Source organism: Loxodonta africana, chromosome 21, assembly GCF_030014295.1.
Source record: "Loxodonta africana isolate mLoxAfr1 chromosome 21, mLoxAfr1.hap2, whole genome shotgun sequence".
Lineage (NCBI taxonomy): Eukaryota > Metazoa > Chordata > Mammalia > Proboscidea > Elephantidae > Loxodonta > Loxodonta africana.
Genome location: NC_087362.1, coordinates 78,254,075 through 78,271,093, shown reverse-complemented (window position 1 = coordinate 78,271,093; position 17,019 = coordinate 78,254,075). Strand labels below are relative to the sequence as shown.

Sequence of the window (17,019 nt, the reverse complement as noted above, 5' to 3'; positions counted from 1 at the left end):
ACAGATTTACTTCCAGGAGAATGCTTCCAATAAGGCTGGATGGGTTACATTAGAATGAAGACATTAACGTTACAGAATATTAGCACAAGATGAAGAAATACAATCCAAGTTTAATTTCAAGGAAAAGCAAACATGTTACTCCAGATTGTTAAAGCTTTGAGAGCTTGGTCTCCTGAGCAGAAGCTCACAGGTCACCAAGTCCATCGTGGTTTTCTTCAGCTACTGCAAACAGTAAGCAAAGGCTAGGTATGCTGCCTGGGAAGGGCTCCTTGCCAAGCCTAGCCACTGACCAAAGGCCAAGTATAGTTCACTACAGGGAAGAATTAACTTCCCTTTCCAAACACACAGCACTGGTCATCCCAAAGCCCACATCAGCTTACTGCAGCTCATCTCGTTTCTCTTCACTTAAGGATGTCTGCTCATTAACAGAGCCAGTCAGAAGTTACATGCCCTTTCTCATTCAAAAAGCTGGATTGTAACACAATATAAGTGAGGTTAGCACTGCTGGACTAAACCAAAAGCAAAGAAGTTTCCTGAATAAGCTGAATGCTTCAAAGTCCAGCGTAAGAGGGGCAGGAATTTGGGGACCATGGTTTTAGGGGACATCAAAGTCAACTGGCATAATAAAATCTATTAAGAAAACATTCTGCATTCCACTTTGGAGAGTAGTGCCTGGGTCTTAAACACTAGCAAGCAGCCATCTAAGCTGCATCAATTGGTCTCAACCCACCCAGACCAAAGGAGAATGAAGAACACCAAGGGTACAGGTAATTGCGAGTCCAAGAGACAGAAACCGCAAAAAAAATAAATAAAATAAAATAAAAACCCATTGCCATCCAGTCTATTCCGACTCCTAGTGACCCTATAGGACAGAGTATAACTGGCCGATAGAGTTTCCAAGGAGCACGTGGCAGATTCGAACTGGCAACCTCTTAGTTAGCAGCCATGGCATTAACCATTACTCCACCAGGGTTTCCTAAGAGACAGAAAGGGCCACATAAACCAAAGACTACATCAGCCTGAGACCAGAAGAGCTAGATGACTGCCCTGACAGGGAACACAACACAGAACCCCTGAGGGAGCAGGAGAGCAATGGGATGCAGACCCCAAATTCTCGTAAAAAGGCCAGACTTAATGGTCTGACTGAGACTAGAAGGATCCCAGTGGTCATGGCCCCCAGACCTTCATTGGACCAGGAAAGGAACCACTCCCAAAGCCGACTCTTCAGACAGGGATTGGATTGGACAATGGGTTGTAGAGGGATGCTGGTGAGGAGTGAGCTTCTTGGGTCAGGTGGACACTTGAGACTATGTTGGCATCTCCTCCCTGGAGGGGAGATGAGAGGGTAGAGGGGATTAGAAACTGGTGAAATGGACAGGAAAAGAGAAGAGTGGAGGGAGGAAGCAGGCTGTCTCATTAAGGGGAGTGCAATTGGGAATATGTAGCAAGGTGTGTGTAAGCTTTTGTGTGAGAGACTGATTTGATTTGTAAATTTTCACTTAAAGCACAAAAAAAATTAAAAAAAAAAAAAGCTGGATTGTAAACACACAAAATGCCCTTCTACCCATGATCATAATGATACTAAAAAACAAAATCACTCACTGATCACTCCTGGAAGATGCTCATCAACCACTTACTCTGTTTCCCCTATAAGAACTGTACACTCACAATAAACAAATAGCTGAGAAGGGAGACTGTTTCAGCTAATAACTGACAAAGGATCAAGACAGCCGGGATATCACAAGTCTACAATCCTAACTGCAAATTAATATATACAGGCAAGAGTCATTAATGGCTACTGATATTACAAAAAGACATTCAGACATTACATGTCCACTGATGAAAATATACATCACCACCTATGACGTATTCTCAGCCCTCCCCACAAAAAAAAAATCTAAATAAGCCTATAGATCTAACTACAAATTTACAGAAAATACAAGGAAACAAAGGACTGCGTTAAACTGATACCACAGGAACACGATCAGCAAAATCCAGACGGTAGGAAAGTCTATAAGAAAAATAACCTGGTTTCCTCAAGCAAATAGATAAATAAAAACCTGATGCCATCAAGTCGATTTCGACTTACAGTGATCCTATAGACAAAGCAGAACTGCCCCCTGGGGTTTCCAGGGCTGTAATCTTTACGGAAGCACACTGCTGCATCTTTCTCCCACAGAGAGACTGGTGGGTTTCAAACTGCTGACATTTCAGTTAGCAGCCAAGTGCTTAACCTCTGCCCTACCAGGGCTCCTTCAAAAAATAAACAGGAGGGAAAAACAGATGGCAGAGAAACTTACAGGTTAAACGATTTAAAAGGCATTCCAATCAATAGCAATGTAAGAGCCTCATTTAGATTCTGATTTGAACAAATTGTTAAAAAAACAATAATTATGGGACAATTGGAGAAAAACAACATTGGATATTTAAGACTAATAATAGCATTGTGATTATAATTTTTTTTTAAGTTCTCACCTAGAGACACATACATACATATTTATAGATGAAATGACGTGACATTTGGAGTGCACTGGGCTGGGGCTGAAGGAAGTTTGGCCATGACTTGATAACTGGTGGAGCTGTGTTGACAAGTCCATGGAGGTCCATTATTCTACTCCCTCTACTTACATATTATGTTTGAAATTTTCCATAATAAAGAAGGTTTTAAAAGCTGAATTGGAGTAACTTCAGATCTCAAAATTCCTTTGCAAGATGTCAACTATCATAAGTTATTAAATTTTGTTCACCATCTATCTCAATTATGCTAAAACCAAACCAAACCTGTTGCTGTCGAGTCAATTTTGACTCACAGCAACCCTACAGGACATATCAGAACTGCCCCACGGGTTTCCAGGGGCCCTGGTGGTGCAGTGGTTAAGCGTTTGGCTGTTAACCAAAAAGTTGGCAGCTCGAATCCACCAGGTGCTCCTTGGAAACCCTACAGGGCAGTTCTACTGTCCTATGGGGTTGTTATGAGTCAGAATCGACTCAATGGCAATGCGTCAATGGGTCACAGGGTTTCTAACGGGTCCAAAGGATGCAGACTGGCGCTGTTTTCTTGGCGGTATGAGGTCTCCCTGTCTCTCTGCCCACTTCCCTCTTTTGTATCCCAAAAGTGATTGGCTTAAAACACTATCTAATCTTAGAGATCTCATCAATATAACTGCCGCTAACCTATTTCATTAACATCATAGTGATAAGATTCACAACACATGCGGAAAACACATCAGATGACAAAACGGTAGACAATCATACTGGGAACACTGGGAATCATGACCTAGCCAAGTTGACAGATATTTTTGAGGGACACAATTCAATCCCTGACAGCAGCGAGCTCTTAATCACTGTGCCACCAGGGCTCCTCAATTATGCTAAATACTATATATTCTATATGTCTCTTTGGAGCTTATGATTTTAAAACAATACAATCAGCTTTTCCTTTCTAACCTCCCAAAACTTAATCTTTCAAAACCTAGCAGAAATCTGTACCCTTTGGAAAGTTTGTTCTTACTTCACTAGTCAAAAGCAACCTCTCCACCTTAAGTATGTTCACCCAACCAGATCATAATTTTCTAGAAGGCCAGGAATATGTTCTACTGTCTCTGTTTCCCACAGAGAGCCAAGCACAGTGCTTTGCACAAAAAAATTTGTGGGTGAGTCTCATCCATTCAGAGGCCAGATGCAAAAACAAGTGATACAATACCATGATACAGAAAGCATGTTTTAAATTCTATAGGTCATGCTGGGTGCCTTCAGTGGATTCTGACTCTTAGCAACCCCATGGGATAGAGCAGAAATGCCCCATAGGGTTTTCTAGGCTGTAATCTTCAGGGAAGCAGATCACCAGGTCTTTCTCCCACAGAGCCGCTGCACTGAAACCACCCACCAGCCTTTTGCTTAGCTGTGCCACCAGGGTAGATCATAACAAATGGATAAATAAACTGTGGTAGATCCATACAATAGAATCCTACTCTGCATTAATAAGTAACAAAGTACGGATACATACAAACAATATGATTGAATCTGTGAAACATCATGCTAAGAGAAAGACCTAAGGCACAACAGACTACATACTACATACAATTCCATTTATACGAACTCCAGAAAAGGCAAAAATGGTTATTAGAGCCAGGGATGGAGGAAGAGGACTACCGGTAATGGGGCATAAGGATAATTTTGGGGGTGATGGAAATGTTCTCCATCATCTTCCTGTCTCTCGATTATTGTGGTGGTTACACAGCTGTACACATTTACCAAATCATCTAACTGAATAATTAAAACAAGTGAATCTTAGTACACGTAAAATATAGTCTAATAAAACTTTTAAAAATCATCAACAAAATTAATACATATACACATATACATACATACACACACAATAAAACAGACCAAGACTTAGTATAGTTAAAGTGTTCTTACAAATTATAAAGAAAAAGATAAACATCTCCGAAAGAAAAATGGGCAAGGAAAACAAGCAACTGAGAAGGAAAATAGCCAATGAATATGAAGATGCATGTAAATTAAACCCATAAAATAATATTTTTCACTTATAAAACTGACAAATGTTTTATTTTGTATTCATTTTTGTTTTTAACTGTAATACTTAGCATTGGTGAGGGTTTAGAGAAAACTGCGACTGCCATTCACTGCTGACTTTAAGGATGAACGGGCCCAACCTTTCTACAGGGTAATTTGACAAAAGCCTTAAATATACAACCCCCCCCCCAAATTAAAACTTTATTCTTAAGAAATAATCACACGCCCAGACCATTCAATGGGTGAAAAATTGTTTTCTCAAGAAATGGCACTGGGACAACTGGGTATCCACGTGCAAAAACTGAAGTTGGACCCCTACCTCACACCATACAGAAAAATTAACTCAAAGTGGATCAAAGACCTAAATATAAGAGTTTAAACTACAAAACTTTTAAAAGAAAAGATTGGTGTAAATTTTCATGATTTTGGACTAGGCAGTCGTTTTGTAGATGAGACACCTAAAGCACAAGCAACAAAAGAAAAAATAGACAAGCCAAGCTTCATAAAACATAAAAATAAAAAGCCTTCCCTGCTTCAAAGGACACTATCAAGAAAGTGTAAGATAAGGATACCAGTCGACATGGCCCCCAGACCTTCTGTTGACCCAGGACAGGAACCACTCCCAAAGCCAACTCTTCAGACAGGGATTGAACTGGACAATGGGTTGGAGAGGGATGCTGGTGAGGAGTGAGCTTCTTGGATCAGGTGGACACTTGAGACTATGCTGGCATCTCCTCCCTGGAGGGGAGATGAGAGGGTAGAGGCGGTTAGAAGCTGGCGAAACGGACATGAAAAGAGAGAGTGGGGGGAGGGGGAGCGGGCAGTCTCATTAGGGGGAGAGTAATTGGGAGTATGTAGCAAGGTTTATAAAAGCTTTTGTGTGACTGACTTGATTTGTAAACTTTCACTTAAAGCACAATAAAAATTAAAAAAAAAAAGAAAGTGAAAGATAATCCAAAGAACGGGAATAAATGCAGGCAAATCACGTATATAATAAGTGCAGGTATTTGGAATAAATAAAGGAACTCTTACAAACCAACAATAAAGACAAATAAGTCAAATTTTAAACAGTCAAAGGATTTGAACAGACACAAATGGCCAAATGACAATGAAAGATGATCAATGTCATTAGTCTTAAAAAAAGAAAAAAAAAAGTTGCCATAGGAGAAAAAAAAAAATTTTTTTTTTTTTTTTTTAGAGTCGGTCCCAATTCATATCAACACCACGTGTGTCTGAGTGGAATTGTGCTCCACAGGACTTTCAATGGCTGATTTTTAGGAAGCAGATTGCCGGGCCTCTCTTCTGAGGCACCTCTGGGTGGACTCAAACCTCCAACCTTTAGGTTAGCAACTCAATGTATTAACCATTTGCACCAACCAGGGAGTCCTTATTAGTCATTCCCAACAAATGGGGGAAATGCAAATCAAAACCACAGTTAAGATACCACCTCACACCCACTGACTGGGACAGCCATAATAAAAAAAGACAAACAATAACAAGTGTTGGCAAGGATGTAGAGAAACTGGAACCCTCATGCACTGCTGGTGGGAAGGTAAAATGGTGCAACCACTATGAAGAACGGTCTGGCAAATTCCTCATACTGTTATCATATGATACAGTAATTCCACTCCTAGGTATTTACCCAAGAGAACGGAAAACAGACGTTCAAACAAAAACCTGTACATGATGTTCATAGCAGCATTGTTCCTAATAGCCAAAAAGTGAAAACAATTCAAATGTCCATCAACTGATGAATGGATAAACAAAATATGGCATTATCTATACAAAGGATTACTCCACCACAAAAAGAAATGAAGTACTGATACATGCCACAACATATATGAGCTTCAAAAAAACTGATGCTAAGGGAAAGAAGTCGGACACTAAGGCCACATATTGTATGACTTCATTTATATGAAACGTCCAGAACAGGCAAATACACACAGACAGAAAGTAGATTAGCGGTTCCAAGGGGCCGACAGGTGGCGGGGGGGCAGGGGAGAGGCGCCGGTGAGCCACTGTTAATGGGTACAGGGTTCCTTTTTGGGGTGATAAAAATATTCTAGAGTTAGATAGTTCTGATTGTTGCACAATCTGTGACTGTATTAAAACCACTGAATTGTACCTTTTTAAAATGTGAATTTTACAGTATAAGAATTATATCTAGACAAAAAGAACTGGGAGAAGGAAATAAATCTTGGTTGAGACAAAGGCTATGCTAAAAGCAAGTCTTTTATATAAAAACAAAAGACAGAACAAACTTAACAGCCAACAACAGAGGACTAGCGAAATACATTACGGTACAGTCAGTCAATAACATACCATACACACACGTAGTAGGTACGGAGTTACGTTAAAGCTAATGGCTGTAGAAATATATTGGATATGAAAATATATTTGTAATATTAATCAATTTCTTTAAAAATGACTTTTAAAAAAGTATATCCACAATATTCTAATACCCCTCTCCCAAAGAAGGAAAAAACAATCTAAGGATAAAAAGTTCTTTAAATTGGAAAAATAATTCAAAAGTATACCCACAGTAGGAGCCCATATTGACAAAAAGAAAAAAGGAAATAATGCATAAACACGTAAAAGTATTTACACAGACGTTAATAGCTGTTATAGCCTGGTATCGGTATTATAGACTTTTTTTTTCCTTCCTTTGGTTTAGCTATATTTTCTTGTTTTTTTTTTTTTACAATTAGCATTTCTTATTTAAAAAAAAACCAAACCAAACCCAGTGCCATCGAGTGGATTCCGACTCACAGCGACCCTATAGGACAGAGGAGAACTGCCCCAAAGAGTTTCCAAGGAGCGCCTGGCGGATTCGAACTGCCGACCCTTTGGTTAGCAGCTGCAGCACTTAACCACTACGTCACCAGGGTTTCCACATTTCTTATTAGCCCTGTAAAATATACTTAGATTTTTAAACTAACAAGTATTCGTAAGGAACAATGGGGTCAGCACCACATTACAAACAAGAAAATCAAGGGTGAATAACTGAGTTCAAGGAATAAAGACATCAAAATGCCAAAGCTCATCAGACCAAACACTTTCTCAAATCCAAGTTACTGGGCATTAACCTTGAAAACTCCACATCTACAATCCTAATGGATTCTTATTTTGACTTGGATAGAATTTTACGATACTTGATGGTGCTAAAACGTATGTTATTTTGATAGAATCAAAACAGTAACTGCAAGAAGCCAGTAAGGGAAAAATGAGAAACCAGCTTCTAATTCTTGATCCAAAAACATAGTTTATTCTAGGATAGATGTGAAAATTAAGCTTTTATTCTATACAATATGAAGGCAGTATTTAGACATAAAAATACCATTAAAAAAATTTTACCACCACCACCAACAAACCAATATTAACCACAATATTGATTTCCCAAAATATAGCCTAGCCAACAGAAAAGAGAGTGGATTCAAAACATACAGAAGGACAAAACTCTCACTTTTAAAATGAACTCAGTAGTATACTTTTGTATGCTTTTAGAAAATGAGATTAAAGCTCATGTTAACCAAATTCTAAGAAAAAGCAACACATAAAAGAAACACTGCAAAGTACTTAAAAAAAAAAAAGTTAAAATGATACCTCTAAGATAAAACCAAAGTAAAAACTGAAAATTTAAGGCCCTTTTTAATCACAATTTTATTTAGAGGTTTCCGATTTAGAACATTTCCAATACTGCCAAGAAGTTTTTAAAACAAAAATTTAAGTTAAAATTAAGTGAAGTTATCTATGAGAAGATTAACGTGATAAAGGCACAATGAGCTATAACAATGAGCTATAGCTAGAACGGCTAACATAAAATAAAAATAGCGGTAATTCCAAACGATGGCAAGGATGCTGAGAAACTGGGTCTCTCTCACATTGCTGGGAGGAAAGTACTACGGTACAGCCACTCTGGAAAATAGTTTAGCAGATTCTTTTTAAAACTAAATACAAGCTTACCATACAATTCAGCCCTCTTGGGAATTTATCCCAGAAACCTTACATTCACATAAAAACATGTACGTCAATATTTACAGCAGCTTTATTTCGTAATAGGCAAAAGCTGGAAACAACCTGTGTCTTTCAAGGGGTGAATGGTTAAACTACAGTACATCCATACCATGGAATACTACTCAACAGTAAAAAGCAATGAACTATTGATACATGTAACAACTCGGATGGATCTCAAGGAATTAAGGTAAGAGAAAAAAGATTTCAAAGTTACATACTGTATGATTCTACTTATATAACATTCGCAAAACCAAAAACCAAAACCAAACCCAGTGCCTTTGAGTCAATTCCGACTCATAGCGACCCTATAGGACAGAGTAGAACTGCCCCATAGAGTTTCCAAGGAGCGCCTGGTGGATTTGAACTGCTGACCCTTTGGTTAGCAGCCGTAGCACTTAACCACTACACCACCAGCATCTCCTAACATTGTCAACATGACAAAATTATAGACATGGAGAACAGATTACTGGTTGCTAGGGGTTAGGGACAAACAGGGGTGTGCGCGTGTGTGTGTGCGCGCCATGTAGTAAAGGTGTAGCATGAGGGATCTTTAAGGTGATAGAATCTTCATTGTGGTGGTGGTGGTGGTTACGTGAATTTACGCGTGATAAGATTACATACAACTACACACATACACACACACACAACTGAATGCCTGTAAAACCTGTGAATCTGAATAAAGCTACAGGTTGTAACAACGTCAACTTCTTGGTTTTGTTATTAAGTTACAGTTATGTAAGATGTTACCATTGGGTGAAGCTGGGTGAAGGGTACATGGGACCTTTCTGTATTATTCTTTACAACTATAATTATTTCAAAATAAAAAGTTAAGTGAAATTAGATGGGGCCCGGTACAAGGTTAATATGATAGTAAATGCCTAAGGGTTTGGCATAGCACTTGCGACATGGTAATAAAGTCTACCATTCTGTTGGGCACTTCCATTAATTCAACTAATTTGAAAATACAGGTCCCTGCACAAAATATATACAACTATTTCAGCAGAAAGCATGACTTGAGCTAGAACTTCTGAGTTTAGTTTCCAGATACAACAAGTCCCTTGTGCCCATGGCAAGATTTTTTCAGATTTAAAGTTGTTCAAGTGAGTAAGGAGCCAGGGCACAATATAAATGGCACCAAATTCAGTTTTTTCCAAAATCTTTAATCCAAATTTCTACATGGGCCAAAGCCACATGAAAATATACAACAGTCTCTTACATCAAGTAACTTAATCAAACGGAAATACAGTCGTACATCGCTTAACATCCACGATATGTTCTGTAAAGTAGAACATTATGTGATTTGGATGTTGTACAAACAGAAAATTGGATGCTGCTGCCTACGAGTCGAAGCATACACTGTAATACAGTAAACTTATTTGTAAGTAAGGTAAGTTCACACTAAAATAATAATACAAAGTAGAGTACACACATAAGCCAGTAACACAGGCGTTCATTACGACTATCAAGATACCTGTAATTCTAGATCATATATGTACTGTACCATCATACGCCTGGCAGCACAATCGCTTTGTATACACGAGACATGAGATACACATGTTGTATGCGGGAAGCTGCTGAGTCTGCCTTGTTTGGACCCATGGACACATACGCAGTTGGACGTTGCCCAAACGAATGTTACGCGGTGCATGGCCGTAAACTTATCACCTGCTGTTTGATTCCAAATTAATGAAAAGTCTAGCTCAAGACCATCCCCAACTTCAATAGATATTCTCTTACAAAAAAATAATTCCATGTAATCTTAAAAATGGTGAAATGAATGTGAAACCTTTATGGTGTTCTGCAGCAGTTGAGTCCCTAAAAAATACTCTGAGGGGTGGAAAGAACATTCTACTGCCGTCCTCTGAATTCCTCAAGCAGGCTCTGAGCTGTCCAGCCAGCTCTGCAGGAAAGAGCAAAGAGAGGTGTCTCAGATCAGCTGCTGGGAGCTGGACCCTAATTCTTCAAAAGTGTCCTCTTACACCTCTAGCCCCTTCAAGATTATTCTATAGCTATGTGAGTCCAAGAGAATAATACAGCTCTCTAGTGTTTTAGGTCTGATCCTGAAATAGTTTCCTCCACTAAATGCTACTCAGACTGATTCAAATGAACCAAAAAAAAAAAAACCAAACTCACTGCCATCCAGTCAATTCTGACTCACAGTGACCCTACAGGACAGAGTAGAACAGCCAAGGAGTGGCTGGTGGATTCAAGCTGCCGACCTTTTGATCAGCAGCTGAGCCCTTAACCACTGCGCCACCAGGGCTTTGATTCCACTGAAGAGAGAATGAAAAGCTGGGTGAAATCAATCACATAACAGCCTACTTTTCTACTTTTCCACAGAAAGGGACTTCAATTTTTGTCCACTTCAGAGGTTATAAGACTATCTAGCCATTGTCGTCATGTCTACACCATTCCTGTTAAAGACAGGTTGCCTGAGAACCAAGAAATGAGACAACTATCTGACCAGACCCCCAACCAACAGGAAAGCACTTGAGTTCTCTCTTCCTACAGACCCTTCCAATTCCTCACACTGGGATTACTGGTAGCAGTCTCACGGAAAAAGTCAAGATGTAAGGGCATCTAGCATACAGGACCAGAAATTTTTCTACCACAGGCATCCCCTGCGTGCTTATACTTCTTTAGTATCCGTTCCCCATCCTTCCTCTGTGCAGTACACTAAACCTTTTGTGTGAACACACAGTAGACTCCAGACGGGTCTACTCACTCACGGTCTCCATTTGCTGTTCAACAGCTAACTACGAAATGGAGGCTAAAGAAGGTTCCACAAACTGAAATGCCAATGTTTCTAACAGTGACTATATTCACCAGTCACAGGTTTTGCACAAAAGATGGAAGTTGTGCCATGAAAGTAACTTTGTTGAACACAATATACGGAATTTTGGGAGATTCTCAAATACCAATCACTGTTACCACAGAATCTACACTGTAGATAACCTAATGTCTTCTTAATAGGACATTTCAGTACCCAAATTACAGAATATGCAATAACCTAAAGGTCCAAGTTCACTAAAGAATTACTGTGGGCTACATTTGCAAATGCACAAAAATTAAACTTAGGAGGAAGCACTTGGAATAGGCCTGTCAATTCTTTCATACTCAGCCTATGTTAATCTGTTCCATGGCTTTGTAGCCCAGCTGGAATATCAATCCCACCAACCCTCTTGGAGAGAAATAAGCCGGAATACCAATCCCATCGATCCTCTCGCAGAGAAATAAGCTGGAATACCAATTCCATCGATCCTCTTGCAGAGAAATAAGCCATAATGCCAGTGCTAAGGAAAAGCATGAGCATCTTAGGTTTACTGCGCTATAATGAACAATGTGCACGAGGTAACAGTGCAAAAAGAAGGATGTTGCCCTCTTCCATAAAGAGCAGATCTCAGCCCTCAAACTTCAAGTCCCCTCCAGATGTTTCCACGTAAGCCTCGCCTTATCTTTTGACCCAAAATAGCAGTCTCTCTAGCCTTTACTTTCAATAGTAGCACCAACATTTCTCCAGTCACTCAAGTTCAAAGCTGTAGTGTGACAACTGACCCACAAAGGGAGTCAAAATCCCTGTTCCGCCTCGCCTTGCATACCTCTCACATTCACCCTTCCTCCCCATCTCCATTCCTATACCCTCATTCAAGAAATTATTCCTGAAACCCGAGTTTCCCAATGAGGTTTTCTTGACATCCCACAGCCAAATTCAGCGTCCAAAACATTTGGGCAAGTCACCCGAAGTCTTGAAAAAATATCTATGGATCTGGCAATGGGGCCAACACAAACTGATCCTCATGGGCTCAGACAAGCACCTTCCACAAGTTTCTGGACACCAGGGCTCAGGACCAAGGTTCTCTGTGTTTGTTACTTTTTGTCATACCTTTCTTTTCCGTGGTAATCGTCAAATCCTTGAAAAGAAAATGGTGTCTGGCTCATTTTCACAGACAATGAGAAGGAGCTGGGCAGGCTGCAATCTACACCACAGCCAGCCTTGGAGGAGAATGAATCCCAAAAAATGGGTTAAGTGGGAGCAACTTAAAAAAAATAAAAAGAAGAAAAATGGACCAACTCCCTGGGCTTATGTGTCCACGAGGAAGAAGGCTGAGATGTTGAGCCCAGGGGAGTTTAATTTTGAAAGAGGACTGTGAAGACTTCAGGATGAAATTCAAATATCTTACTCCATATTAAAGAAATTTCCATCTAGTGAATAAGAGGGAGCATATATATAAAAGGAAAATTAAGCACAAGCTAGCTATATCAAGCGCATGAAGCCAAATGCCTCAAGAGTTCAGAGGAAGAACCAAAAAATTAAGAACTCAGTGAACAGGAAATGCAGGATTTTTAACTGAATCTTCAATGAATGTTCAGACCGTTCAGTGAATAAGCTGACGACCCATTTGGCTGAAGCAGAGAACACCAAGAGATAAGAGAGGTGCAAGAGAGCATATGTATATTGTTGTCTTCGGTCTCATTTACTTTTCCTGTGCTTTTGCCTTACCTTCCTATCTAGACTGTCAGTTCAGAGGCCAGGAACCTTTATAATTTAACCTATTAGTTAAATGTCAGCCACATCCTAAGAGCTCAGAAAAAGTTGGTAACAATTTTTCTGTATTTAATCTCAGAATAGCTTGTAGCATTGATGCATTCTGAATTAAGATTTTTTTTAAATATCAGTATTAAAAATGGCAAGACTTCCTGAACATTAAGAAATCAGGATCCACAAATCAAAACAAGAATTTTTAAGCACACAGACACTCTTACAAAAACACTCTAAGAACTTAATATATTTTTCAAAACTGGAAGGTCCTCAGAATTGAATTTTTTTTTTAGATTTTGAACTGCTGGGATCATCTAGAGAAGGCAAAAGAATGGAAAGTCAGACGGAGTGACAAGCAGTTTTAAAACAGGTTTACAATCAGTTTTTAAACAGTAATCCCTCTGGTAAATGAAAATTCCTCTCCTTAATCCCTTTGAGGGCAATATAATATTTGAATCAAGAACAAGTACATTTTGCTTCTACATAGGTTCAAATGTGAACCTTTTACTCTTACTGTACCCTCTACATTAAAAAGCAAGCGGCAGAAAGGGCAGGGGCAGCCGGCATTTTGGATGTAAACCGTGTATTTTCTAGGCACATAAGCAAAGAGGCTTCAGTAAGATGCAATCAGGGAACTTCAAGGTTTTAGCTGACAAGGTTTACTTAAGTGGAGCCTGTTCCTGTGAAAAGAAACTACCAGAATCCCTCAATATCAATTTGCTTGTCACTAAACTTGACTTGGAAATGCTAACAGGATGGAACCACAGGCCTTTTATTAAACCATGATGACCATGGAGAGCGCCCTTGAAGTTTAGCCACAGAGAATTCAACCTTATAGGGTTCCTCTCTACAAAGTGAGGGCAGGTCTGACATGTGCTCAAGCACGGGCCCTAAAATGCTCAACTGCATTTTCCATAAAAGGTGGGAGTTGTAACAGTAGCCTACTGCGGACACCAGCCCACTAGAAGATGGGACCCACCAACTCAGTTTACTCAAGCCTTCAAAAGGGTCCACAGAACCACCTCTCCTTGCCAAAGCAGGGCAGAACTGAATGGGTGAACTTAAGAGAAAAAGGCTCCCCACGGGATTACTAACAGTGATTTCATGTGCCTGCTACAGCCCCAATACAAAACAGGATCTGAAAAAAATGCAAAGCAATTTGAAAGTCCCATTCTCCATACATCAAAAAAAAAAAAAAAAAAACCACACACACATCCCAAAAGCTTTATTTTACACAATAAAGACTCAGCACAGAGAGGCTTCCAGAAGTGGAATCTAGCTGGAAACACTCCCTGCTTATGCACATAACTCACTAGAGGTCAGGTAAGATTCCGTTTTGTAAGAGCTGAACTTTAAACACAAAATCACCAGTGGTGCAACATTCACTTATTAGCATAAAGTCACCCCCTAAAATGAAAAGCACTGGCTGTCCTGCCAAGATGACAACTTTACAGTGAGAAGCTGGGGCTGTGGACCATGAACTTCTGGAAAGTTCTGTCAGGGCCTCAGAAGCCTGAGCTCACCACGTCCACCAGCCTAAACTTAGCTGTCATCCCATTCTTCCCTCCCTATAGACAGGGCATCCCTAATACAGAAAATTAAAAAAAAAAAAAGATGGGCCAAAGGGTCAACAGCAGGCAATACCTTACAGGGCTGACAGGATTCCTGTTTGGGATTGGGGGAAGGGGAGGAACATTCTAGAAGCACCTTCAGATCCTGTACTTCAAAAGACACTAAAACACAAATGTTCTCAGGGAACGAAATGACGTGCCTGTGTGAAGGATCTCATCTTGGGGTGTGATGATGGGGAGGATGGCTGGATGGCTGGATGGCTGCAGGGGAGACGCAGAAGGTGCATCTGACTAAGGGAGATGGGAGGAAAGTGGGCATGGCTTAGAGGGGTCGGGAAGGAACGCTGGTTAAGAGGCAGGGGAAGGTGTGGATGACTAAGGGAGGTGGGAGAGGGTGGGGACGGCTCAGGGGGAGTGGGGAAGAAGTGGACAGCTGAGGACGGCGGGGAAGGGATGGGCGGCTGGGGTGAGGGGATGGGCGGCTGGGGGTGAGGGGATGGGCGGCTGGGGGTGAGGGGATGGGCGGCTGGGGGTGAGGGGATGGGCGGCTGGGGGTGCGGGGATGGCCGGCTGGGGGTGCGGGGATGGGTGGCTGGGGGTGCGGGGATGGGTGGCTGGGGGTGCGGGGATGGGTGGCTGGGGGTGCGGGGATGGGTGGCTGGGGGTGCGGGGATGGGTGGCTGGGGGGTGCGGGGATGGCCGGCTGGGGTGCGGGGATGGGTGGCTGAGGGTGCGGGGATGGGTGGCTGAGGGTGAGGGGGTGGGTGGCTGAGGGTGCGGGAATGGGGGGCTGAGGGGATGGGTGGCTGAGGGTGCGGGGATGGCCCTCAACCCCCCGTGGAGCGGCAGCCCAGGCAGGCCGTAGGGCGTGCCCTCCCCGGTCTCCGCCCTCACCCCGTCTGTGGGCGTGTGCCCGGCGGAGCGTGTGCACTGGCCCGGCCACAGGCCGCAAGGCCCCCACTCACCCCACGACTCCCTGGTTGTAGTTCCTCCGCTTCCACGGGGTCCCGCTGTACACGCCCCCGCTGCCGTCCGCCCGGCCGCCCCCCGGGGCCCGCGCTCCGCTGGGCTGCAGCAGGCTGTAGTTGAGTCCGTAGGTGCTGGCCTTGTTGTCGCGCTTCCTCTTGTTGCTGCTGCCCGAGGCCGGGTCGGCGGGCTCGGCGCTGGGGGCGGCGGCCGAGGGGTGCGGGGACGAGGACCCGGGGGGGGACGAGGGCGCCGCGGGGCCGGAGGCAGCCCGGCGGGCCCAGGCCGCGGGCTGGTGGTGGTTGTTGTTGTTGTTGGTCGTCTCCAGGGGCAGGAAGTCCCGCTGCTCGGCCGGCACCGCGTGGCCGCCCAGCAGGCGCTCCCCGGAGCGGTACATGCCGGCCGGGGCCGGGGCCGCGCCGCCCGAGCTGCCGGTGCTGCTGCCGCTGCCGCCGGGGGCCGTGCCGCCGCCGCCGCCGCTGCTGTGACAGTGGTGGTTGAAGTAGAGGTTCCTCAGCCCCTGGGTCGTCTCCCAGATCTGCATCCACAGACTGTTGGACGGTCCGAGCTGCTCTGGCTGGAACCAGGCGATCCTCGGATCCATCAAACGGCGGCGGCCGCTGCCCCCGCCCCGCCGGCCGCCCGCCCGCCCGCCCGCAGGGCCGCCGCCGCCGCCTCAGGCGCACGCCGGGCCTCGGCGGCCGCTGCCGCTGGGGCTGCTCCGGGCCGGCGGCGTCCTCCCGCTCGGGGGCTCCGCGGGCCCTCCCCCTCCCTCTGCCCCTCCGCCGAGCCCCTGTCACCGGGGTCCCCGTGCAAATGGCGGCGAGCGACGGCTCCGGAGAAGGCCAGCGGCAGCGGCAGCGGCGGCGGCAGCGGCGGCGGCGAGACGCGCCTGCTCCGTAGCGTCCTCGCGGCTCGGGCCCGGGGCGGGGCCCACGGCGGCCCCGCCCCTCGCCCCGCCCCGTCCCGCGCTCTCCGCGCCGCGCAGCGCGCTCCCGCCGGAGGTCGCGCCGTGCGTCACACTGGCCGGGGCGGGGAGTGTGGGGCCTGCAACCGCCCGGCCCAACCGTCCCCGCGCCGACGGGGGCGCACGTGGCACCCCTGGGCGACTGGTCCCGGTGGGCGAGGCCGGACGGAGTCGCCGCCAGCCCCGCAGGGAAGAGGTTGTAGGAGGCGCTGCCTGGCCATTGTCCCCTCCCCCACCCTGCGTCCCAGGAGGACCCCTCCCGAGATCTCGCCTCCAGCCTCGTTTTCTAAAACCCTTTCTCTGCAGGGGTCGGGGCTTTGTTGGGTAGATGGGGACACACCCGCCGAGGGGAGAAAGTGCGCCCACCCCGCTGGGGCATGTGCCTGGAACTCTGCCTGGGCGCAGGGCTGCGCACTTCCTCCGCG

The 17,019-nt window shown here is 44.2% G+C and overlaps 1 protein-coding gene across 2 annotated transcripts in view; it reads right to left on the bottom strand.

Moving 5' to 3' along the window:
- Positions 1-16,259, bottom strand: part of TENT4B (terminal nucleotidyltransferase 4B) — a 66,476-nt gene extending 50,217 nt beyond the window's left edge. For both annotated transcript variants that reach the window (XM_064274150.1, XM_064274151.1), the window contains exon 1: positions 15,627-16,259. In XM_064274150.1, the coding sequence (XP_064130220.1) occupies positions 15,627-16,231 (605 nt within the window). In that variant the 5' untranslated portion in view covers positions 16,232-16,259. The remainder of the gene's footprint in view (positions 1-15,626) is intronic.
- Between the last annotated feature and the right edge of the window lie 760 nt (positions 16,260-17,019).